The 26,244-nt window shown below is 43.5% G+C and overlaps 1 protein-coding gene across 4 annotated transcripts in view; it reads left to right on the top strand.

The window, feature by feature from the left end:
• RCAN2 (regulator of calcineurin 2) overlaps window positions 1–24,825 on the top strand; it is a 162,940-nt gene extending 138,115 nt beyond the window's left edge. For 3 of the 4 annotated variants that reach the window (XM_005297379.4, XM_005297380.4, XM_024101110.3), the window contains one exon: window positions 18,442–24,825. In XM_005297379.4, the coding sequence (XP_005297436.1) occupies window positions 18,442–18,602 (161 nt within the window). In that variant the 3' untranslated portion in view covers window positions 18,603–24,825. Of the gene's footprint in view, window positions 1–15,962; window positions 16,049–18,441 lie in introns of all 4 variants that reach the window. The other variant, XR_256009.4, reaches the window with a different exon arrangement.
• The last annotated feature ends 1,419 nt before the right edge of the window (window positions 24,826–26,244 follow it).

Genomic DNA, 26,244 nt, shown 5'->3' with positions numbered 1-26,244 from the left:
ACTGGATTTTGACTCTTAAGTTCTCAAGCAGCATTTTGCTTGCTTTGCCGATTGTAAATTTTGGTTATCGATGGAAATATTTGCTATCAGTTTGTGTGTGCACAGTGAAATTGACGTTTATGGACATTTACAGATAAAAATCTAATCCTTCCAAATCTAGATTTGAATGGTGCATAGTGCTTAATAATAATAATATATGGAGACATACCTATCTCATAGACCTGGAAGGGACCTCAAAAGGTCATTGAGTCCAGCCCCCATTATAACTTATCCTAAAACAGAGGGTGACCACAATCAGCCATAAGGACTGTTCTGGTCTGTTCCTGCCTTAACATTAGTACAGACACTAGGAGTCTGTCAGATGTGTTTCTACCAATGTCCCTGAGGGTCACTCCTTTTTTCTATTCAAAAAGGGTGGCTGACAGGATGATCAGATCATACATTAATACATACTACATTATGTAGTCAATCATTATAACCTCTAATACAAATATCAAATCCTACTTCAACAAGGTGATCAGCAAACTTCTACAAACTCTTAATAATAACCTTAGAGAATTGTGCAATCATAGAGGTAGCTGCACCACCAGCTACCCTATCTCCTCCTAGAGCTGGAAGGGACCTTGAAAGGTCATTGAGTCCAGCCCCCTGCCCTCACTAGCAGGACCAAGTACTGATTTTTGTCCCAGATCCCTAAGTGGCCCCCTCAAGGATTGAACTCACAACCCTGGGTTTAGCAGCCCAATTCTCAAACCACTGAGCTATCCCTCCCCCCGAACGATGCTTGTGCTGGCCCTCTGCACAGGGGTGAGTTTCACCCACTGATTTCACTGTCAGTCAAGTCCCAACACTGGACCTAGACCATTTTTAATCCAAATAAAGTGAATAAACTGGAGAATATTAGTAGTAATTATAGGTACTTAAGGGCCAATTTTGCCCCTGCCTTCACAGAAGCTCCCTTGCAGCAGAACCAGTGAAGTTCCTCTTTGCAATGGGAGGGGCTGGATTCAAAACTTTGTGGAGTCTCCCTGCCCAGCAGGAGGCATGGGGTAGAGGTGAATCCAAGGATCTGTTACTGAGTGGATCCTCCTATCTTCTTTCCCCTGCCCAGGGATGGAAACAGCTAGGATTACAGATGAACGGGATTCAGGCATTAGAACTTAAAGGGTTTAAGCAAGGCCCCCTGCAGTTGGGTGAATTTCATCCTTATCTAGTACCTTCCAACTGGAGATCTCTGAGCGCTTTACAACCATTAATTAGTTCACCCTCACACAGCCTGCAATGATAGGTGAGCAGTATCACTGTATTACAGATGTCAAGACTGAGCTGCAGTCACTTGAGTAAAGCCTTGCAGTAAACGAATGACAGAGCCAGGAACAGAACCCAGGAATCCCGATTCCCTGTCCCTTCTAACCACTAGACCACAATCTCTCCTATCTGAATGACACTCCCATGTCTGTAACATTTATCTATATACCGACACTAATTACTCCGTGAAAAACAGACTTTGCTGTAGTTAAAAGTGCCAGAGAAAATATGAAATCCGTGTCCTGAAGTATTATAAAAGGAATGCATTATAACTTGAACACAGTCATTAACATGGGGGTCTATTTCCTCCATTGGATGCACATGCATATTCCCCACTAATGCCCCATTCACTTAGGGTGAAAGTTATCCCTGTGCAAAAGGTCAGCACAAAGGCCTATGTGCTCACTTAAGACCTACTTCAGCCCTGTTTTGAGGATGTGAGCGGGGCCCATAAACATTGTGCTAGTCTTGTCACCTTAGGAGTAAAAGCTGCTGGCATTAAAAACTATGTCAAAACTCCTACTGCCATCAGTGGTACACCATCAGCACCTTAGATTAGAAGGCTATTGTTTGCGTGGTTTTTTGTGGGTTTTTTTTTTAAATCCTGACACTGTTAGAAGGGAAAAAAAGCCTGTGTGTAACGTGGCTGTCCATGAAAATCTCTGCATTTGGTCCGACCCTCTTTGGGCTGTCTGTATTTGGTGCTTTCCTAATCCTGTTTAAACACTGTATCACAAAGGGAAAAGCATCACATTTCCGTGGCGTATTGCTGTTGCCCGGCATGTTTATTGATTTAGTCTTTGTTTGACAATCTCGTAAGACTGGACTAATGTATGAACCCAGGTACAAACACTATATAGCCAGCCCAGCAATGATTCTAACAGAGAGAAAGACCAAAAAGAAATGGTGATTCGAAAAAATAAGTTGAATTTTGCTAGGCTGATATAATCCCAGTGACCTTCTGTTGCCTTCTATTTGTGGATGGTTGGGGAGCATCCTGTAGGGAAATCCACAGAAAATAACACACACTTTCTCAGAGCTCCCCTCATTCAAAGAAAGCAAAACTTCTTTGACAGTAAATTCCATTCCCCGTTTTTGTTTCCCAAAATGTCGCTACCCTCACTTCCTGCACAGTTCTTCCCACAAATCTGTGATGTGCCTTCATTTGGCCCCAGTATCAGAACGCACATTCAGTCCGGCTTTGTCCATACTCTGCTAACCAGGGTCTACTTTATATCCTGACTAGGAAGATACAGGAATGAGCCTGCAAACAGTTACTCGCTTCCATATTGTTGTTCATGCGCAGATACCTTATTGTGTGTGGGACACTTATTTCATAGAACCAAGATCTGTCAAAGGCCAATTTTTAGGACCTGTTCCTGCAGCCTTTATTCCTGTTGAAGTTGGGAGCTACTCATGTGGGTAAGGTCTACTCACCCGAGGACTAGATTGTGACTAGCCTTAATGCAGTCTTGCAAAAAAGTAAGAAACTTCCACTTTCCTTGCACAGCGTATGTTAGGAGATACCTAGATTTTAGTTCCAGGTGTTGGGGAGGGGAGCACATGGATTGTGCAGCCAATACCACTCCCCCTGCCCCCGAGCAGGCAAAGGGCAGCAGCGACAGGGAATAGGTGGAGCCATGCTTTATCCCCAACACTGCTGCTGGTGCTGACCTGTGGAATTGGCTGGTCACAAGGTGGGAGTAAAATTCACCCTGAAACGGATTGTAGCAAATTACAGTGACCAGCCATGTGTAATTGGGGTGCCCCAGGAGATCTTGTGCCGCTGAGTCACAATTTCTTCCATGGTTCCTCCAAGCATGATTCAGCTACGGTTGAAAGTACATAATCTAACCCTGAGTAAGGGCTGCAGGATCGGGCCCTAAAACTGATACATGTTTCATATCAAGTACATTATATATAAACAAACCGATTTTTAACTCTTTAATGAAACTGCAGTTGTGATTTTTAAGTAAGTACAAAATGAGTGATTTAATAAACATGAAAAGAACTAGAAATGCCAGTGCTTTCCAAACCACAAAACAGTGCAGGAAACTCAGGAGGCATCAGTGGAAAACTTCTGAGCAATGGGCAGTTGTTAAAGTCAGCAGAATTCTGCAAGAGTAGATGTTAGCAGGATTTAGTCTCTAAGCCCCTATGCTTCCCTTAACTGGACAACGTGGCCATAGTTTCCAACCTTCTGGGCTGGTCTTCAAGTCATCCTCTAGTCTCCACATCATTTAAACTATCCGATGGAAAGTTTAATACCTCTCCCTTGTGCACCTTCAAAGCTCTTATTAGAACAATTTCCCCTCCCCTAAACCCTAAAAAAAAAATCTTTCCTGATAAGTCAGGAGAAGGCTTTGTAGGAAATCCCTGGAAATAGGAGATGATGGGTCATGCTATGGCACTGAAAGACAAGATCAGTCTGCACCGCTCAATGCAATATGGCACGGTAGTGTTCGATGTATCGGGGATTGATTTATCGTGTCTTGTCTAGATGCAATAAATCGATCCCTGAATCGACGCCTGTACTCCACCTCGGCAGGAGGAGTAAGCGAATAGCGTAGCTGAAGTTGCGTATCTTAGTTCGAACACCCGCTCCCCCAGTGTAGCCCAGGCCTGTGAGAAGATCCTTGAATAATCAGCTGATTATATTCATATTACCCTGGATTATGTAGGCCAGGGTTACCTACAAAAATAAAGATCTCAGATCTTCAGCTGAGGTAAATCTGCACAGCTACACTGACTTCAGTAGTGCTATGCCAGTTCCCTGTGACTGAGGATCTGGCTTGTTGCCTTTGAAAGGGAATGCCTTTTGACGCACCTTGAGAAAGGAAGTTGTGGGTTATGTTGGATTCTTATGTATCTTTCAAACGACTATGACTTCACAATAGGCCCCAGTCATGGTGACTAATTTCAGGGCAAATCAATAGCCCTGTGGCTAAGAGATATTTTTGGTCATCTACCACCTTCACTTGAGGATAATGGATACATTGGGTTCCTGCCACATCTAAACCAGCTGCTGAGGCGGGAATCTGACAGCAGAAACAACATTTTCGTACATCTAAATATATCCACAAAGCTTTTTTTAAAAGGCAAATGGTAATTCTAGTTGGTCAACTGATCTCACCAGCATGTTTCTGAAATGGTATCTTACATGGCGAGAGAGACGAGGTATCTATAACAACAACAAGAGAGTCCAAAGCTGCGATAAGAAGCTCGGTGGTTCAGATTGCCTCTTGCAGCAGTGTAAATCAGGACTACTCCACAGAAGTCCAAAGAGTGTCAGAGCAGTGTTGGTGAGAGGGACTCAGACCAGTGTTCTTACAGACAACTCTTCACATCTTCACTTGCTGTCGTGGCAGGAAACGAGACTTTGCCACAGGGTGAGCTGGCCCTTCAAGGGCACGTCGATGGTGCAGCTGGGCGTGAGTCTGCCAGCCCGGGTAGACAGACTTGTGCTATCAGAGCTTGAACTAGTGTGCTAAAAATAGCAGCATGGACACTGTGGCTCCAGCAGAGCCTCTGGCTGGCCACCAGCGCTCAGAACCGCCCAGCGCGCTAGGTTTGCGCTTGGGTGGCTAGCTGAAGTCTCGGCCAGAGCTGCAATGCTCACTCTGCTGTGTTTAACACGCTAGCTCAAGTTGCACTAGCACGACTCCGTCTACCCAAGCGGAGAGGCTTACTCCCAGCTGCAGTGTAGACGGACCCTAAGAGGGCTGGAGCTCAGCTCACCTGTGCCAGGTGTAGCCCACCTCCTCAGATGAAGGGAATGAATCCATTGGTGACATAATGGGAGCATGTTGCTCAGAACCAGGCCTGCTGGGAGGTATAAAGGGTAGCCTGAGGCCAGTGAGGTACAGTTCAGAGACCTTCAAAGGAGCAGGGGGGCTGCTCTATGCAGGAAGACTCTTCTAAGCGCCCAGGCAGAAGGCCTGGGCAGTGCAAGCCTGCAGGGAAAAGGCTAGATCCTGCTACACTTTCCCTCTTCAGATCTGTTGTATTGTTGCTTGCACAGAATGACCCAAAGGTGGCTGCATTTCAGGGGGGCAGGGGGCTGAAGTGGTTCCTGCATATATAGGGACAGATCCTACTATTAAGGTACAGGCCTAGGTGGAAGTGATGCAAGTAGCCCTGCTCTGAGAAGCGTTGTGCCTTCTTCACTGTCCATTGGAGGGATGCTCCCTGCTCTGGAAGTGTCTAGCTCTGCTGGCCAACGTGGGCGGTGGAGGCTGTGGCCCTGCCTCTTTTGTGCTAGCAGGGAGCAATTCCTGTCTCTCACCTGTGGAAGGCCCTTGTGTTGGAGGTGCAGTACGGCATTAGCTCCATATGCCTCTTCTCCTACCTTCTGCACCCACACACAGGCCAGACCCAATCTGACCTGTATTGTTGTTTGTAAAGGCTGTAAATGTAAGATGTTGTTATGATACTAATGACACATTTAACATGGAGTCGACTGCTCTGGACCTATTAACATTTGATTATGATTCAGAACAGAGGACAAGGGAGCTGCAAAATACCACTACTCTGCCTTGATAACTAATTAATCAACCACACATATTACATCCATTGCCAGATAATAAAAGCCTCATAGTTCAAGAGGAGCCCATCCATGAAAGGCCATGATACTGCCTCATAAAGCAATATAAAACCTCATGCTATTAATTTTTTTATGATTTTTTTAAAATTCTCAAACATTACCAGACTGTTCTTGTGCTATTATTGCTGTGTGTACAATCATCAGAGGTCACCAATCCTTTCGTGGTTAATGTTGCTGAAGCAAACAGTCCCTATTCCCATCTGAGTAGTTAAGTTCATTGTGTAACGGTTGAGATTTAAGTCCCCTTGTACTGTTTTTCTTTTCTGCCAACTAAATACAGTAAAGAAAAATGTAAGGCATTTCAAGAGGGCTAGGAGTACATTAGAAGCGTTTTCTGGTGTTTCAAGGAGACATCACAACTTAATTCTTTTGTGCATCCTTCCCTCCAGGCAGATTAGAGTTCATAGAATTTATTTGGTGAACCGGGATACTTTTCTGAATAAGATGACATATATTTCCTTGATTCATTCTTTTTAGATAACTTGCTAGATAATCTCTAATGTAGATAAATGATTGCACAATTTGCAAATCACCTAACACAAAGAAATAAAGAATAAGAGGCGGGGGCCAAGGACATTTAAGGGGGGAGAGAGGAGGAGGACCAACCAAAGGAAATGCTGAAGGAATCACCCAAGAGGCAGGAGGAGAATAAGGACAGGGTGCAGTCATGGAAGCCAAAGCAAGACACGATATTGAAAAAGAAGTTATGATCGACAGTGTCACAAGCAACTGAGAAGTCCAAGGGGATGAAGATGGAGGAAAGACCCTGATATTGGCCAGGAAAAGACTGTTGGACACCTCAGTGATTATGATTCAGTGGAGTGGAGAAGGCAGATCCTGACTGGAGAGAATCCTGAGTACAGCTGGAGGAAAAGAATTTGAGGTAGCTTTTGTGAACAGCAGGATCAGGGAGTTTGAGAGTGAAAAGAAGAGAGGAAAAGGGGCAGTGATTGAAGAGGAAGGTGGAGTTAAGGGTTGGCTTTCTCAGGTTGGTGGTGATCAGATCATGCTTGAATTGTGAGGGGAAGGAGCCAGAAGAGAGGTTGAGGAGAAAAGAAAGGGAGATTGAGGGTGGGGATTAAGAGGCAGGAGAGAATGGGATCACTAGGGCAAGAAGATGGGTTTCAGGAGGAAAGTGGATAGGAAACCTGGATATCAGTGATGGGGTGAGGGAGACAGCGATGGGGAGTGGGGAGATTGTAGCATACCTTGTCTGTCTGTGCTTAAAAAAGGACAGCAAGATCTTGTGCTGGGAGGGAGAAGGGTTTATCAGGGAGTCAAATGTAAGTGACAGCTTTAATGTGGGCACCTGATACAATGACACTGTCTCACTGAGCAACTGTTTAACAAACACCAGAGCTGTGCAAATAACCGACTTTTTGGTTCCCTGACCATACTGAAAAATTGGGAAGGGGGACTGTTTTGGGTCATACAAAATATTTCATTCAATCCAAAATGAAACATTTAAAGAAAAGTTGTTTCAAATTGAAAAATCAAAACACTTTTTGTTAAGGCTGTTGATTAATCGCAGTTAACTCATGCAGTTAACTAAAAAAAAATTAATTGTGATTAAAAAAATTTATGGCAATTAATTGCAGTTTTAATCGCACTGTTAAACAATAGAATACCAATTGAAATGTATTAAATATTTTGTGTTTTTCTACATTTTCATATATAATGTATTCTGTGTTCTAATTGAAATTAAAGTGCGTATATTTTTTATTACAAATATTTGCACTGTAAAAATGATAAACTAAAGAAATGGTATTTTTCAATTCACCTCATACAAGTACTGTTATGCAATCTCTTTGTCGTGAAATCGCAACTTACAAATGTAGATTTTTTTTTTGTTACATGACTGCACTCAAAAACAAAATAATTTAAAACTTCAGAGCCTACAGTCCTACTTCTTGTTCAGCCAATCGATAAGACAAACAAGTTTGTTTAAATTTATGGGAGATAATTCTGCCCTCCTCTTATTTACAATGTCACCAAAAAGTGAGAACAGGTATCTGCATGGCACTTTTATAGAAGGCATTGCAAGGTATTGTGACAGACCCAGACCAGTGGGGTACAGGAGTCTGGTAGAGGGCAAATATACTGGTCACTGGATGAGTAATTTTCTGTTCCCTGAGTGACCAGAGCAGGGGCTGCACTAGAGTAATCAGGAACCTGCTAGAACCAGTTAAGGCAGGCAGGCTAATTAGGACACCTGGAGCCAATTAAGAAGAAGCTGCTAGAATCAATTAAGGCAGGCTAATCAGGGCACCTGGATTTTAAAAAAGGAGCTCACTTCAGTTTGTGGTGTGAGTGTGAGGAGCTGGGAGCAAGAGGCGCAAGGAACTGAGAGTGAGAGGGTGAGGGTGTGCTACTGGAGGACTGAGGAGCACAAGCGGTATCAGAAACCAGGAGGAAGGTCCTGTGGTGAGAATAAGGAAGATGTTTGGAGGAGGCCCTGGAAAGGAGCCCAGGGAGTTGTAGCTGTCATGCAGCTGTTACAGGAGGCACTATAGACAGCTGCAGTCCACAGGGCCCTGGACTGGAACCCGGAGTAGAGGGCGGGCCCAGGTTCCCCCAAAACCTCCCAATTGACCTGGACTGTGGGTTCTTCCAGAGGGGAAGGTCTCTGGGCTGTTCCCCAACCCACATGGTGAATCTCTGAGGCAAGAAAATCCGCCAATAAGCGCAGGACCTACCAAGATAGAGGAGGAACTTTGTCACAGTATTTACATGCCAGATATGCTAAACATTCATATGCCCCTTCATGCTTTGGCCACCATTCCAGAGGACATGCTTCCATGCTGATGATGCTCTTTAAAAAAATAATGCATTAATTAAATTTGTGACCCAACTCCTTGGGGGAGAATTATATGTCCCCTGCTCTGTTTTACCCGCATTCTGCTATATATTTCATGTTATAGCAGTCTCGGATGAAGACCCAGCACATGTTCATTTTAAGAACACTTTCACTGCAGATTTGACAAAATGCAAAGAAGGTACCAATGTGAGATTTCTAAAGATAGCTACAGCACTCGACCCAAGGTTTAAGAATCTGAAGTGCCTTCCAAAATTTGAGAGGGACGAGGTGTGGAGCATGCTTTCAGAAGTCGTAAAAGGGCAACACTCTGATGCCGAAACCACAGACCCTGAACCACCAAAAAAGAAAATCAACCTTCTGCTGGTGGCATCTGACTCAGATGATGAAAATGAACATGCGTCGGTCTGAACTGATTTGGATTGTTATCAAGCAGAACCCATCATCAGCATGGATGCATGTCCTCTGGAATGGTGGTTGAAGCATGAAAGGATGTGAATCTTTAGCGCACGTGGCACATAAATATCTTGCAATTCTGGTTACAACTAGGGTAATCAGACAGCAAGTGTGAAAAAGTGGGACGGGGGGTGGGGGTAATGGGAGCTATATAAGAAAAAGACCCAAAAATCGGGACTGTCTCTATAAAATTGGGACATCTGGTGACCCTAGTTACAACAGTACCATGCGAATGCCTGTTCTCACTTTCAGGTGACATTGTAAACAATAAGCAGGCAGAATTATCTCCTGCAAATGTAACCAAACTTGTTTGTCTGAGCGACTGGGTGAACAAGAAGTAGGGCTGAGTGGACTTGCAGGCTCTAAAATTTTACATTGTTTTATTTTCGAATGCAGGTTTTTTGGTACATAATTCTACATTTGTAAGTTCAACTTTCATGATAAAGAGATTGCACTACAGTACTTGTCTGAGGTGAATTGAAAAATACTATTTCTTTTGTTTTTTACAGTGCAAATACTTGTAATCAAAAGTAAATATAAAGTGAGCAATGTACACTCTGTATTCTGTGTTGTAATTGAAATCAATATATTTGAAAATGCAGAAAACATCCAAAAATATTTAAATAAATGGTATTCTATTGTTTAACAGTGCGATTAATCACAATTAATTTTTTAAGCGTGCGATTAATTGCAGGGTTTTTTAATCACTTGACAGCCCTACTTTTTGTTTTTAAAATGTCAAAATGAATTTTTTTAAATTTTGTGACTGAAACAAATCAGTGAATTTAATACAAATCATGAAATGTTTTGGTCGACCCAAATATACATAATTTGGATAAAAAATAGTTTTCGCAGAATTTTTTCCCACTTTAATAGATATATCCGTTAAACTCATCTTTTCACAAAACAACATAAAATTCTATTTAGGAGAGAACGCGCTGTCTGCTCTTACCTTTACTTTGGGTGTGTATGAAGTGTGTGTGAAAATTCACAGGTTTGGCTGGTAGAAGTAGTATGTAAATGGATGGCCCTTCCAAAAACACAGGATCTACAAGCATAGAGATCTCATTAACTCTTCTAGTGCCTAAGGCTGATTAGACTGCCCTGCCTCCTGTACTATATTTAAAGTATTTGGGCCAGTCTAATTCTTGCCTTCTAAAAATAAATAACTCAGATTAAAGTTGAAACAACAGCTCTAATCCAGCCCTGGGGTAAGCGGGTGCAGATCTGTTGCAATCCATGGAGTTGCTCCCACTTGCACTGGAGCTGAATTTGGTCCAGTATGTTTTAATAAAGATTTAAAGCATAATCCCCACTTTGAGGATTTAGAAGAGGGTTTTTGAAACTAAAAACACATTTCTTCCAAATGAGTCATGGTCGCAGGCTGTGGTGTTGTCAGATTCCCCTCACACCTGAGTACTAAGTAATGTACTAAATGGGGCAGATTTATGATAGTCAGCTTTCTTAGTGATTGTTTCAGTCTTTCACTCCAAACATACCTGTTAACTGAATCTCCTTGGTGAACAAGAGGTTAACCTTCAGGTCCTCTTCAGTCCTCTTGAACAGATGCATAGGAAGACAGGAGGAGGAAAATGCCTTTGGGAAGTTAGACTTCAGCACCCAGAATGAGTGGGTGAACATCAACCTGGGGAGATTCCTATTTCTCATTCTGGGCAGATTAATTAATGTTGCTAAATATTGAGGTAGAGACCTTGCTGACTGCCATTGTGTTTTTCTGTTGAGTCATCACACTATCTGACAGTACCTTTTATATTTCTAATTTTAAATCCTAACTAGCTTATCCTCTGTGTTTGGAGAGAGCCTCGCATATTTTGGCACTACCACAATCTAAATAATCAGCAAGTGTAAACTGGCATAGCTCCCATTTCATTAGGCCTGTAAACCTAACTTGGACTAAGAGATTATCACCAAAACACCAATCACATCAATGGAGACACATCAGTTTATATCAACTGGGGATTTGGCCCATGATTGGCCTGACGGGGTCCCTTTAAAAAGTGGGAAGATCTATCTTTTTCATCCTTTTATTTATTACCTTGGTATCTGAGCTATTAATAGTACTTTAGTAATAGTCTTTTTAAAGACCTAAATAACAATTAAATGTAGCACCAGATTCTATTTTTATAAAAATCCTGTTGATTGTACATGACTGGGTTCCAATAACTTAGTTATATTGGCCTCATTTTCAGTCCAGCCTTAACAAGGCTTCCATATTTTGGTCCACGATTTTGTAGGCATTAAAAATTGTGAATACAAAATTGTATCCACAATTATTTGTGAGCATAACTGAGTTTGTGTCAGTGTGGGTCCCACGCTGGGTGTGCGGGAACCACATGCATGCAACACTGGATTTTTCTTGGCTAGCAGTGTCCATTAGGGCTGTGCGTGCACTCTGTGCTTCATTTCCCTCTTACCGCCCATGGCCAGATGTCCAACCCCCTAGTTCTCAGCTCAGGCTAAACTCTAAAAAATTATGAATATCTTCAGACCCACTTGTGAGCTTTGATTTTTGACTTCAATGAACTGAGTAATCATTGGACAATACAGTTCAGAGGTGCTCTGATTGACTCCAGGTCAGCAAGAGCTTACCTACCGGAGGACAGTTTCTTATCCCTTCACTCAGTGGTGCTTAGCCTACAAGTGAAACCAACAATGACAGTGTGTCTATGTCCGGGGCTATTAGGCCATACGTCGGTGTGCATATGTGAGATGCCACTTGCCAGACTTCTCCTGTAACCTTTATACTTGTGGCTGAGATCCGTGTATGCCCCATCCAGACATCATATGAGCAAATGCGATGAAGACTCATCTCAAGCATTGCAACTGCTGGCTTGGTGGCTAGACATGAACATGAGGCGAAAGGTGACATTTTTGGTCCCCCTTCCTCCGGACAATGTTTATCATGGACACACCAGGGACAGGCTGAGGGGCCCACCTGAAACACCTCCAAATGCAAGGCACATGGACTCAGAACAAATTGAAGCTATACATGAACGTCCTGGAACTAAGGATCATCAGGTTAGCCCTGTATAACATTCTTGCCCATTCTGCAGAATTCCAAGGTACAAATTCTGACAGATAACATGTTGGCAATTCACTATGTAAACAAGCAAGGAGGTGTGTGATTATCTCCTCTGCTTGGAAGCCATTAAGTTTCAGGTCATCAGCATGAGGTGACCCCACAAGCTCTATATCTTCCAGAGATCATCAATTACCTAGCAGACTTTCTGAGCAGAATCGTGCTAACCAAACAGGAGTGGTTACTACAGAAATCCATCCTAGACCTGATATTCCATCAGTGGTGGATTCCCATCAAATTTGTTCATCACAGAGGATACCACCAAGTGCTGGAACTTTTATTCCATAGGAGGCATGAGCTCAGGCCCTCTACTGGATGCCTTCTTCCTTTGATTGTCTTGAACTCCTGTATGCATTCCCACCAATTCCTCTGATTCCTAGGATAATATCCAAGGTCATATAGGATAAGGCCTCAGTCATCATGATAGTCCCATACTGGCCAAGACAGTTTTGATTATTAGCAGCATCTCAGCAGTCTCAGCAGCATCCTATACACCTTCCAACTTGCCTGACATAGTACCCCAGAACCATAGTCAGATATCTCACCCAGGCCCACAGTCACTGCATCTGATGGCCGGATGTTGGCTGGCTGAGCAACACTGACAGAGACTGCTCCCTACCAGGTCAGAAAATTCTTATGCAGAGCAGGAAACGTTCCACCAGGACAACTTAATCCTCCAAATGGATAAGATTATCCATGTGCGCAACTCAGAATAATATTGAGTCAGTGGAGTCCCCGATACCAAAGATCTTAGACCACATCCTGCTCCAGAAACACATGGGGCTAGTGTTTAACTCTCTTAAAGTCTACCTTTCTACAGTATTGGCATGTTACGCTCCAGTACAGTCTCACTCAGTCTTCTCACATCCTTTGGTATTCAGGGACTTTCTTCATGCTTGCTCTCCAGTCAGAGACCCAACTTCATTATGGGCTGCCGTGTCATCCTTCTAAAGCTTACGAAGACTTCTATTGAACTGCTATGGGACTACTCAATATGCCTGTCAGGCTGCCAGGAGTGGCTCCAAAGCATGAGTACCAACCTCAGGGCAGACTGTTAAGAAGCAGGGCACACCCACCAAACTGGTTGTGAGTTCTATACTTCGATTTCACCAACCTAGGATCAAGTGTGAACTCCTCAGCACTGTAACAGCCCAACCATGGAGTCCCATATAGTCACCTTGGGTAATCCAGTTTGTCTTGCATAACCTAAAAGCTTAACTTTGTGATAGATGGTCTTACACCAAAAATCACCATAATATTGCAGTTACTCCCAGTCCCAAAGGACCGGTCACTTTCCCAGGTCAATTATACTTTAGATCTTACAAAGACAATGCTTGTAGCCATTCCTATAATAAACTAACTAAAGAAAATAAGAGTTATTTACAAAGTTAAAGGGGGTAAACATATACACACAAGTCTTAGGTTCCAAAAGCTGATAAAAGCTTCTCTAATAAGTAAGCTTTATATGTCCTTTAAGGCTACCCCGGCCAAGCACTGGGGATCTTTTGCTTATGCTTCGTAATCCTTGCCCCTCAGAGTCCAAGCAGCATAAAGATAGTTTCTTCTTGTCAAGTATTTTTATTCCCTTCCCCCAGAGTTCAAGCTGATGGGACGAGTCCACCTGCACGTCTCCTCTTCATTGGTGTGGAGGGGTGCAATCAACAAAGTCTTTTCTCCTCTGATATTCTACAATGGTTTGTCTGGGGTCTATGGGTCTTCTTTTGTTGGGCAGGAGGATACACCTGTGGCAAACCAGTATTTCATATTTGTTAACGCTTCTCTCCTGTGGTTTATAGTTTGAGTGAACACTTAAATATTACCATATAACGTGATACAGATACGATAAGTGAGATTAATGCATGCAGCAACTTATAAAGCATTTCATAAAGTCCAAAACACTAAATAAATTTTTATAAACCCAATACCTAGTTTAACAATACTAACACACAGGTGAGCCAGACTGGTTTCCAGCTATGCATTTGTCAGTGGTCATTTGAGGCCTAGGGGCCTTGGCATGAGCTGGCACCTGGTCTGCCAGCATCACAGTACCCCAAGACAGATATTCTCATGGCCATTACATCAGCATGGACAGTCAGCAAGTTCCAAGTTTTTATGTCCAGATTGTTTTACACATCCTTCCAAAGGGACAAGATGGTGGTGAAACTGTACCCCAAAGTCATCCCTAAGGTGGAGTTGGAATTTCACCTGAACCAATCCATTACCTTATCAGTCATCTTCTTGAAACTGCACTCAATGCCAGGAGAAAAGAAGCTCCATATTCTATATGTCTCCAGAGCCTTTCTATATTACCTCAGCAGGACTAAATGTTTTGGGTTCTCTCCCCACCTCTTCTCGTCTATATCTGGTGCCTTGAAAGGTTGTCTTGTCACAGAGAATCCTTGAAGTGGCTCATGCAGTGTATTTCCACCTAATATCAGCTGGCTAGCGAGCCTCTCCCTCCGAATGTCAAGGCACTTTCCACCAGGGCACAGGCACCATCTTCCACCCACTTCAGAAACATGCTGATCTCGCAAATCTACAAGGCAGCAATGCAGCATCACCTGCTAACTTTTGTTAAGCATATGTTGTGACAAACTGGGACTGTTCTTAATGTGGTCTTTGAATGCTGAGTGGGGAGTGTTGGCTGGGAAGGCAGGGGAGTGTGGCTAGGATGGTCTGCATTGGGGGATGGGAGACTGGCCTTGAGGGAGAATACCTGAGCATGTAACATGAGAACCCAGGAAGGGGTTAGAGGTCAGGTGACACCTTTGCCCGGGAAACTGAACAAAGGCTGGGGGAGGAGACGCTGGGGAGAGAGAGAGTTTCAGGAACTGGCTGGTAATGGAGGGAGCCCAGACGGGCTCTGCCCCCCGCCTCCCCCAATGGGGCTGTGGTGCCCCTGGGCCCTCAAGATGGACCTAACTGCGGGGGGTCCTGTTGTCTGTGCCTGCAAGACCTGTCTTGGACTGTGTTCCTGTCGTTTGAATAAACCTTCTGCTTTACTGGCTGGCTGAGAGTCATGGTGAATCGCAGGAAGCCGGGGGTGCAGGGCCTTGTGTCCCCCCACACTCCGTGACATATGTATTTGACCTGGCAGCCAAATCAGAGACCACGTTCAGGACAGCAGTACTTTAATCTCTGTTTGACTGATGCAGCTGAACTTCAGGGGGGGGATACTGCTTGCCTGTCTACAGTGGGATCCACACTGACAAATACTTAAAGAAGAAAAATACTTTTCACTAGCTGTTCTTTGAGATGGTGTAGTCCGTTTGCATCCCACAACCAGCCCTCCATTCCTGCTTTTCAGAGTCCTCTGCCACACAGGCTTTGAACTGTGGGAGGAGTGCAGCAGCCCCCTGCCCTTTATGGCAAGAGCACAGGGAGGCCCGGGCACCATGGATGGCCCTGATGGATACTGCTAATCAAGAAAAATCTGGTGTCGTGTGCATGAGGTGCTTGTGTTCCTACAGTAGGATCCACACTGCCTACAGCATCTCAAAGAATCTCCGTTATTGTAGGGCAATTAGCTGTTCTTCACTTGGACACCTTCAGAATCCATTTTTGGGAGCACTGAATCCTGATTCGTTCAAGTGACGTTAATTGCTGCTGCAGTTACTTGTGCCAGAGGCCTCTGAATGTTTGTCCCAATGTCTATAGTTATTTCCACTTCTCTTTTTCAGTGGAAAGAAACCTTTGGGGAAGAATTTGAGCATAAAAGAATGTGGCATCTGAGCTGGGATTATTACCTTTTAAGAGGACAGTGAATGTGAGTTACTGTACGTGGTGTGATAAGAAATGGCCCAGCTTTGTGTGTGCACTGCACCGCAGAGCTCTTTGCAGCTGACAGTGACCAATGTGCCCCTCAGTGCTGGTTGGCAGCATTGACGTCAGCCCATAGCTGAGAAATTAGCTGCAGCCTGCAGGGAAAATAGGCAAAGCAAAACCATATAATTTCTCCATACAGCATGACCAAGCTGTTTCTCTTTTTACATTTTAGCTTCTCAACAAGCCCCATAGTGCTTTACTCAATCTGGATCCAGGAAAAAGATTTCCAAAAATAGAGACGTTTAATGTCAGCATTAATGGGATCACAGCAATAAAATATCTCTTCCAGCAAGAAGCCTAATTTACAGGAGCTATTCACTGTCTTGATTGTAAAGTTGCCTCCCCCCTCCAGATAAAAATGCACCCTGTCCTCTAATCCCAGGCCTATAAACCTCACTGGGATGAACAGCAAACCAGCACGAACACCATGCTTTCCTTGTGGCAGGTGCAGAGTTACCTGGAGTGATAGGGGCCCTGCAACCTTTTATTCAAAAAGGTGTGTGTAATAAAGAATCCTGTGAATGAAGATTTTTGGGATCAGGCTCAGTAATTTATAAAACCTGGCAAGGGACCATCTTTTGGTTCTGTTTATATAGCCCCTAGTACAATGACGTCTTGGTTCATGACTAGGACTACTAGGCACAATACAAATAAGTAGTAATAATCATTTAGTCTATAGCAAATAGGATTTGGGGGTTCCATCTTACCTAGCTATATGGTGCCTTGCTCTCCTCCTAGAGGATTTACAGTAAATTTGCATTGGCCGCTCTTAACTCAAAGCAGTCTCGTAAAGCATAGTTTGTCAAAGACACAGTAGTGTTTGCCAGTAGCTGATCATGGTGTTCGTCAGGGTCTTAATAAGCCAATTTGTCAAACTTAAATAAAGTGCATTGGGTGCTTGCAGGCATAAAAGATGGAAACGACCTATTCCAATAGGTCATCTAGTCTGCCCCTGCGAGGCCAGGATTGTTCCCTACAACACATTTTCTAGTGCTTTCTCCAGTTGAGTTTTAACTGCCAAGCCATGAGACTAACCCCGGCTTCCTAGGGGAGACCAGGCCAGTGTCTCTCAGATCTCACCGTTGGAAATGTTTCCTGTTATCCTTCTTAAATTTACTTTTTCTTAATTCCATCCCATTATTCTTAGCTACAGCCCCATGTACCGCACTGAACAGAGGCAGCGTTGTTCAGGAGATGGTGCACAGGACTTGGAGCTAGGAATGACTGAGTTCTGAGCCTGGCTCTTACTCTGGGGCTGTGGGCAAGTCATTTCACTTCCCTGCCCCATTTCCACCTCCACAACACTGACCTCCTTCACCGGGGAACTTGGAGGGTTAAGTAATGACTGTGCACAGAGCACTTAGAAAATCCAAAGTGCTGCATAAGTGTGTAACCCATTGCTGAGTGTGGGACAGGTCCCGCTCCATGCCCGATCTGCAGAGGATATGAGTGTGTTACAGCGACTGCTAAAGAGCACTGGCTCAGGCTAGAGCTGCTCATGCCTTTAGCTCTACAGGGCTCTGGTTCAATCCCCTACATGTCCGCCAGAATGACGACTGTCATAAGTGCTCAGTAGATGCTGTGCCTACATTCAATGGTGAAGGGTATTTAGAGATGTTTATAGCTGGAACTGTTATCAGTGATAAACACATCCTCTCCCGCACAGCCTACCGCTACAGTAGCTAGAGAAATGAGAGATGGGACCAAGCTGCAGTATGAGTAACTGGATCTGAATGATCCCAGAGTCGAAGGAAGTTTGGGCCTGGGGTGCTGAGGTTTGGCCCATTTTAGATACAAGGGGCAGCCATGAAGTTTGAGTCCAGCACGGAACTCCCTGTTGATAGAGGGTTTAGGAGGTGTGGTTCTGAGCTGGCCCCATCTCCATGACACTCGGCTACCTTCTCTCTCCCCTTACACATACATTTAAGCCTTGTCTACTCTGTGACTTCAGCCACGACTGTAGCTGCGCTAGTGGGAAATGCTAGCATAGACACCAGTGCAGTTTGTTTTTAACTAGTCCAGATTATCCTGGATTCCACCCTTAGGCCTCGTCTACACTTGGGAATAGCCTGGCGTAGTAATCAGTCGCCAGCTCTCGGTGTAGTTGCAGGGGTGCTGACCCCTATGTGTAGAAAGGGGCATGCAGGAATAAACCTCCATTAGCTCAGTCCAGGCAAACTCCTGTGTGTTTTTGTCTATGCGTAAAGCTCAGCGATGGTGCAGCTACCCGGATGGCTGAATCAGGGCTATTCCTGGAGACAGACAAGGCTAGACTCAATGTTTGGCTCTCCTATACTGGTGACCTCTGACCTAACCACTTACTTCTGCTTCCAGGGGAGAAGTACGAGCTGCATGCAGGGACAGAGTCCACCCCGAGCGTGGTGGTGCATGTCTGCGACAGCGACACAGAGGAAGAAGAGGACCCAAAGAATTCTCCAAAGCCAAAAATTATTCAAACCCGGCGCCCTGGCCTGCCTCCTCCTGTGTCTAACTGAGCCTCTCCAGCGGAAGCCGCACTTCTCTCCTCCAGCATGGCTCTTTGTTTTTCTGTTTGCTATGTTTTGTTGAAGGGCAGTCATTGCCTCTTGGGTAATGGGACATCTAGCTCATTGAAATCCCGTCTCTGTACTCAAGCCTGTCTAACACAAGGGCTAGGAAAAAGTTCTTTGTACATGTAACCATATCACCTGCCATCAAGTGTAATAGATCTTGGGAAAGGGGCTAGAATAGGCTGGGAAGAGGGGAGGGGGCTCAGTCTGAGGGTTTTTCATAGCTTTGCACCTTGTAATGATAGCAAAACCAGAAGCATCACTTAGTAAACTAGTGATGAGCAAATAGGCTGATGTTGGGATTAACATTCAGACTAGCAGAACAACATTCTCTGCTCCACTTCCCGTAGGATCCCACTCCCCACTCTCCCACTCCTCCCCAGCAGACCTGGGTCTCCCGCTTGTCCCTCATTCTTACCTGGTGTCATCGTGTGAGGTAGCAGCTCGGCGGCCTTTAACCCCTTCACCTCCACTTACTGAGCATTTATCTTGTGGGGGGCAACCCAGTGGCCTTTCACTCCCCCTGGAAACTTCTGCAGGGGACAAGACGTTCTCTGCATGTTTCAGTTACAGCCAGAGGAGTGAAACACTCCTGTCCCTTGACTGCTGCTGAATACGCTGGCCCTTTAAATCTGAGGCTAACACACCCTGGAGTGCATTGGGCTGAAGGGGGAGGCAGGATTTTGTGAAGGGGGAGGTGTCCTTCATTCCTTCGCCCTCCAATGAGAGGGAGCCAGGCTGCTAGCAGTGGGGGAAATCCTCACATTCCCTCCCAGCAGGAGGGCAAGGATGTTACTTCTCTTTTCCTGCACCCCTGAGCTTAGGGTGGAGAAGCTAACTTCCCATTACACTGGGATTCATTGCTGTCTCATGGTAGCAGCAAAAGGCAGTGATGGGCAGAGGTTTCCAGTGGAATGCTGGATAGCCCTGATACTCCAGCTATTTGCAAATATTTGCCTATCCCTAATAATCAGCACTCCCCCTCCCCCTTTGCTCGATGTGTTTTAAGGTCCATATTAGCTGTATGCAGTATTCTCTCCCCGCCCCTCCCCCAGGCCAAATAAAACAGGACCACACTTAAACTTGAACTTAGACTGCATGGAATTTACTCTCCTGTCTCACTCACTCCTACATGTCCCTGTCACCCATAAAATGCACAGGATTACTGACATTTTTGTGCTTTCATTGTGGCTGGTAGCAGAGAGTACTTAGATATTTGGATTTTCTACCTGGGCAGATCATCTGTTAATTATTCTCATGCACGCTCACCGTTTCGAGAAAGTGCTTTCTAGAGATCTAAGCCTCGCTCTTACAAAGGCACATGAGCTTAACTTGACACACGTGAGTAATTCCATTAAATGAATGTTATGAAAGTGAAGCATATGCACACGGCTTTGCAGGATTGGGGCATAAGCAAATGAGCAGCAGTTCTATCCCACCCCCTTGAAAAAGACTCTGTAGAGATGGCACTGAGGGGTTCCATGTTTAAACTCTCAGTGCCTTTCCGATCAAATTTGCTCCATTTACAAGTAAAAAGAAAGTTTTTCTACTTCTCAACCCTGCAAGGTCAACCTGGGATCTGAAAGTCAAGCTAGGTTCTGTAATAAAACCTTGTTAGGAAGTTTCTGAAAATTACAGTGGCAGAATCTTAATTAACGATAAGGATACGCACGCTTCAGTGTGCGTATCTCTAGCTCATTCTCCCACTGCTGTATTGACTCAGCAATACTGACAGAAAGAAAAACATGTAATTTTGTCACTAAAATCAGCAGAGAATTCTCAATGCCCATTGGGAGAACAGAGCTGTGGGTGTAAGAATGAGCCATTTTTACAGAGTTCCTTTTCTGACCGTCACCACAGAGAACTAGAGCCTTGCTTATGCATAACCCTTATGGTGATGATTCTCAGTGCAGTGTGGACACCACTTAGCAGACGTTCACATTTAGGTTCAACAAGCATGTTCAATGCAGCAGAGACCTAACCTAAATGAGACTTGACTTTATTAGCTTTATGGGATCTAGACAGAGGACCTTCTTTTTAAAAAAAAAAAAAAGCTTTTCAGCTATTTCACATTATTACTTTTTGGCAGTGCTTTCAGAATTGATTTAAAGAATAATATTCTTCTTATTTTAAATCACCTTCCACCCTGGGACTATAATGTGACCAATCCTGCTGAAAATGGTACATTAAGCAAGCTATAGGATTTAAGGAGAACGAATCCCCTCCTATTTCATGCGTCACTACATAGATAAAAAGCTATGTTGATGTCAAGATCCTTTGGCTTTAGACAGTTAATTATGAATAGTATTTTTATGTGAGGTTTAAATGTAACATTTCCCGAATAAAACCGTCACTTTGAGATGGCAGAGATTTGGGGGCCAGATCCTCAGCTGCTGTAAATCTGTGTAGCTCCATTTACCTCAGTTTACACCAGCTGAGGATCTGGTCTTTTATGTACAAAAATCAAACAATGAATAAGGAACCCAAACCTAGTCCCCACATCAAAGCAAAATCAGACGTTTGGGGGTTTGGATCCGGGTCCAAACTATGCAACTTGGGCCCAACTCAGATTAAAAATCCTATTGTGACTGAAGCATCCGTTTTAGTTTAATGTTCTCTTCGTCTTATTGTCTCAAAGTGCATTATGGGGCATGCACACAAGGGATGCTTAAAGACAGGCATAGTTAATTGACTACGTTAGGTCCTAAAAGAGTGGAGCTATAGGTACTGTGCAGGAGGGTGTGGGAAATAGCTTCACTGTCCAAACCACAGAAAGAAAAACACAGCTGAAAGATTGAGACAACCCAAGGGAATCCTGGTATGGCTGCAATCAGGGTTTATAAATCACTATGTAAAAGAACAATACTTCTGATATTATAGATTAACCTCTCTAGTATGAAAATAACATTTGAGAACCTGGCAAGCCAGCTTTGTATCTCACTAGCAGCCTAAGCCTGACTAGTAATGGAAAACATCCTTCCTCAAAAAGGGCTGACCACTTTGAAAAGTAAATTTTCTACATAAATTCAGTAGTCCAGATCCTGTGGCCCTACTGACTTCAATGGGAGTTTTGTCTATGTAAGGTCTGCAAACTCAGCTACTATGACTTTCACTCGCTGTATGAGGATTTGCAACACCAAAAGCAGAGCACTTTATAAGAGCACTATAAATCAGGACTAACTCCAGTGGCTCCTGATTCACACCAGTGTAAGAGACAGCAGAATTTGGCCCTGATTCTTTAAACTTGCTTTTCAAATGGGTTCTGAGATACTACTGAAATGGTTTTCTAGAGGTGAAATGGCACCCTCTAGTGGATGTACGTTGCTCACTCCTCTGGTTAGAAATGGAGTAGAGAAAATGAAGTTTACAATTGCTACTACTGGTGCACCCTCTACCCCGCTTGTCCTCCCCCTTCTTCTCTGAACTTAGACTCTTTCATACTCTGCATATGGTGACTTCTTTTGTAAATGTATTTGTGCATTTAACTTCCTTAAACTCAAAGTAGGGTGCTCAAACATTTCAAAATAAATAGTAGTCATTGTCAAAAGTCTCAGTGTTGCAACAGGACCCCCATGCCCTTGTGGGGACCCACTGTCATCACTAGAACAGCATACTAGCTGATCCCATAGCTGGATTGCCTCCCTCTAAAAAACCTTGCTATAATATCTGAGCTAAATGGATCCGTACTTTAAAAAAAATACAACAACAATCTTGAGTAGGGTTAAAAATGTGTCCTGTGGGTAAACTACAATCCTGCTCTTTCACATTTATTTGCGCCCAAATTGGCTAGTTCTCTTTTCATGCAGTGACAGTGAAAAGGGCCTTTCTTGAGACAAAGGGAACGTCTTTTGTATAGAATGATAATCAGCTAAATAGTCTTGCAAGACTTTACAGTGGTATGTCCTAGCACTGTGAGAGTTAGTTATGTGTCAGCATTTCCATTATACTGTACACACCTTTTAAAAATATTCTATTTAGTCATATTTTATAGGAGTATTAAAAAAGGTTATTGGCTAATGAATCACTTTTGCACTTGTATAACTCAGAGCTTAGTTTTAAAAAATAAATATGGCAAATGATGATTTGTCCATGTGTTCTGCTTGCTTTTGGCATTTTGAAAAGCAATCCTCAAGAAAGGTTAAAATAGTCTAGTGAACTGGCTAGTGTGAATGTGCACTACTGCTCGCTACTGGATGGAACCAGGACTGCTTAAAATGTGCGTCACAGGCCACATGCTGCTGACTGGAGATTATCCTGTAGTTCAAGTGGGCCTGTGTTTCTGGAGCAGGAGGATAAAGGAAATATAAGTGTGATATATGCAAGCTTTCACTTCAGTCACTATTGTTTTCTGTACAAATTATGATAATTCCTGGCAAGATATGAAGCTAAAATTCAAATCTAATTTAAGTAGTTGCAATTCCATTGACTTTCATAAACTTACACTGCTTATACCATATCTGAATTTGCCTGGGATTATGTAAAAATAGCACACTGCATTAGTTCAGAAAAGCAAGTATGTATCTCTACCAACTGAAATCACTCCACGGTGGCTGTTCAAAATGGGTAAACATGATACATGTGCATGTTTAAATAGGTAACTTGGCACTGAGAAAATGCCTAATCTTAAAAAGAAAAGAACAATACTAATCCTGATTCCCACAAAATATCAGAGTGATGGTTTATGGTCTACCATGTCAATTCATATAGGGTATTTTTCCTCTTCCTCTAGGATAGTCCTGAAGGATTGTTTTGTTGTTTAAGGCAAAGAACTGGAGCCAGAAGATATGGGTTCTCTACCAAGCTCCGCCAGAGATTTCTTGTGTGTGACCTTCTGCAAGTCGTTTAGATCTAATTTTCATAAGTGACTAATGATTTTGGTGCTCAATATGAGGCATCTTAAAGGGGCCTGATTTTCAGAGAGATGGTGCTCAGAACTTGGTGAAAATCAGGACCCTTTAATGTCTCAGATTGCCATCCAAAAATTGAAGCACACAAAAATCATTGGTCTCTTTACAATGTAGACCTTATTCTTTGTGTCTGGTATAAAAAGGTGGCAGTGATGGGATCCAGGGGTAAAATGGTCTGTATAACTCCTAATTATTCTCTACTGCTAGGCAGCATGTGAGCTTGCCCAAGCAACGAGAAAAGATTCTTTAGCTGATTTGTATTGAAACGTGACAATTGTCTAAATGCCATTTGTGTTTGAATAGTGCATAAAAGGGAAAAACCACATTGCCTGGAAATAAGCCCAATGGTTGCCAAAGTGAACATTGGAGGCCACGTTTCCAGACAGGCCTCACCTGGACTCTGTATGGGCACAGAAGTTATATGCACAAAATTCCATTAAGCACTTAATCTGAACACACAAATGGGCTGTTACACTTCTATAGTAGGGCATTTGCACACACAAGTGATAGTGTGCAATCAGGGCCTGATCCTGCAAGATGCCGAGCAACTCTTGGGAGTCAGAATTGAAGGCATGTCTTACCTCCAATTGTTATTAGCACCTTACAGGTTCATGCCCTGATTACTTGCACAACTGACTGCACACCCAAAGTTGTGCATGTATTTTGTTACCGGTGGTGTGCTTGGGGCTGTGCAAGACACAAATCAAGATAATCACCACCCCAAAGAGTTTACAACCTAGACAGGACAGATATTAGAGTGCACAGGATGCACTGGGAAGCCCAAAGCAGGCAACAACTAGAATGATTATTGCTGACTCACTTTTTGCACAGAGGCCCTGTTTTCAAAGGGGACTCAACACCTCACAGAATTGGGCTTGTAGTTACTTACTGCCTGATAATGGAGAGTCTGCAAATTATTTGTTAGAATTACTCCCAGACTCATCAGAATGATTTATCTGAGGTGATAACAGCCCAGCAGTACTTTGTCATAGATCGGGGTAGGGACAGGAACTGTTTTTTCCTGGAAGAGGGATGTTGGGCCGGTTATTATGAATAATCCTGATTAGTGCAACTGCTATTCGCTTTGGTTTTGGTTCAGCAATTTCCTGCTAGCCATTGAAACTCAAAATCACAGAACACTGTTTGTAGGTTTCCTCCTCCCCCTCCATTCAAGATTCTTTAATTAAAAAAAAAAAAAACTTGCAAATTCAGTTTAAGTACTGCAATTACTTATCCACTGTGTTAATGTATAAGAAAATAAAGCAATGTCTCATCTTGAAGCTTTTGTGTTTTCCTCAAGGAAGCCACTTTACAATAATAGTTACCAAAATATACAAGGTTTGCTGGCTCAAAAAAATAAGGTACAGATTAAGGTACTGGACAGACCCTGGCCAAGATTAATCCCTGGTGTAACAACACTAAAATTAATAGTTACGTTGGTGAGGAACACGGCACCTTTTATTCAAGAAGCTCATACAGGACAAAGTTCAGCAACCCACACTGTACCATGTTCACCTGGCTTTGCAGTTGGAGTTACTGAGGCTTTTAGCAACACCATATGGGGGAGATTGTGCTGTGCCCCGTGCAGATGTGTAAGGAGGGGGGTAGCCCAAGAGATCTGTTACCTCACATGCCTAGGTGAGGGTTGGCCATGGTTCCACTGTTTGTGCTCAGAAGAGTGCAAGGACAGTGAGGAGCAAGTGCCACTATCTACCCCAAAGAGGTTGAGGCACCTGCAAACTGGCCAGTGCAGATGCTTTGGCTTGGAGAGGAGTATAGGCAGCACAGCACTTGCACTCCCTAAAACACAATGCTACCCTGCATTCTTACCAGGGCATGAGAAACCGTGCTGCCTCTAGGTCAGGGATGTTCGGAAGGCATAATAAGGTTTATCAACCCATTTAACAGATACTCACTCCAAGATGGGTAAAGGTCACCCAGGGACTCTTTGAATACCAGTATTCCAACAATGGAGTATCTGCAGGCCCTAGTGTCCAGGATTTCTTTGTCTGGGGAATCTTGTTCAAGTAAGCACTAGGAACCTGATGCTGCACCTGAGGTGCTGTTCATCCTCTGAGTCAATGGGAATTAAAAGCATTCAGCACCTAGATAAAGACTCTAGGATTTAATCCCCTGTAATTCATATCCAGGATATAGAGGGCTCAGTCTTGCTCTTGCTGAAGTCAACAGAGGTTTTCCCATTGACTTCCTAAGAATAGGATCAGGCCAGCAGGAGTAAACTGGTCTATCTTCTGTGCATCAGAAAATCAGCCTTGTTTAATAAACCACTGAAAGTGATCGATCATTAATCAAGTACAGGACCGTCGTGTCTACATTAGTGTCCTGAAGACATGTTCTCTTCACTATCAATTTAGAAAAAAAAAGTATAAATGTTTTGAATCCATTTTAGAGCAGACTGCTTCTTGTTCAGAGATTTCTGAAAGGAATATGTCATCCGTATTGATTGCTTCATCCTTACTGTTGATTTGGCAAGTTGTCCTATTGTGATTAGCTGCAGAAGCCTTTCATGTATGTTATTGTGGATCTGAGACCATTAACCATGTTCTCCTCATTCAAGTGTCTGGATTGCTGACAAAGATGTGACATATCTGTACATATTATAAATCAATACTATTTTTAACCATATATTTTGTACAAATACATTAGCTCTGTACTTCAGT

Source organism: Chrysemys picta, chromosome 3, assembly GCF_011386835.1.
Source record: "Chrysemys picta bellii isolate R12L10 chromosome 3, ASM1138683v2, whole genome shotgun sequence".
Lineage (NCBI taxonomy): Eukaryota > Metazoa > Chordata > Testudines > Emydidae > Chrysemys > Chrysemys picta.
The sequence above is the reverse complement of the archived record's forward strand: the minus strand, read 5'-3'. Positions and strand labels throughout refer to the sequence as shown.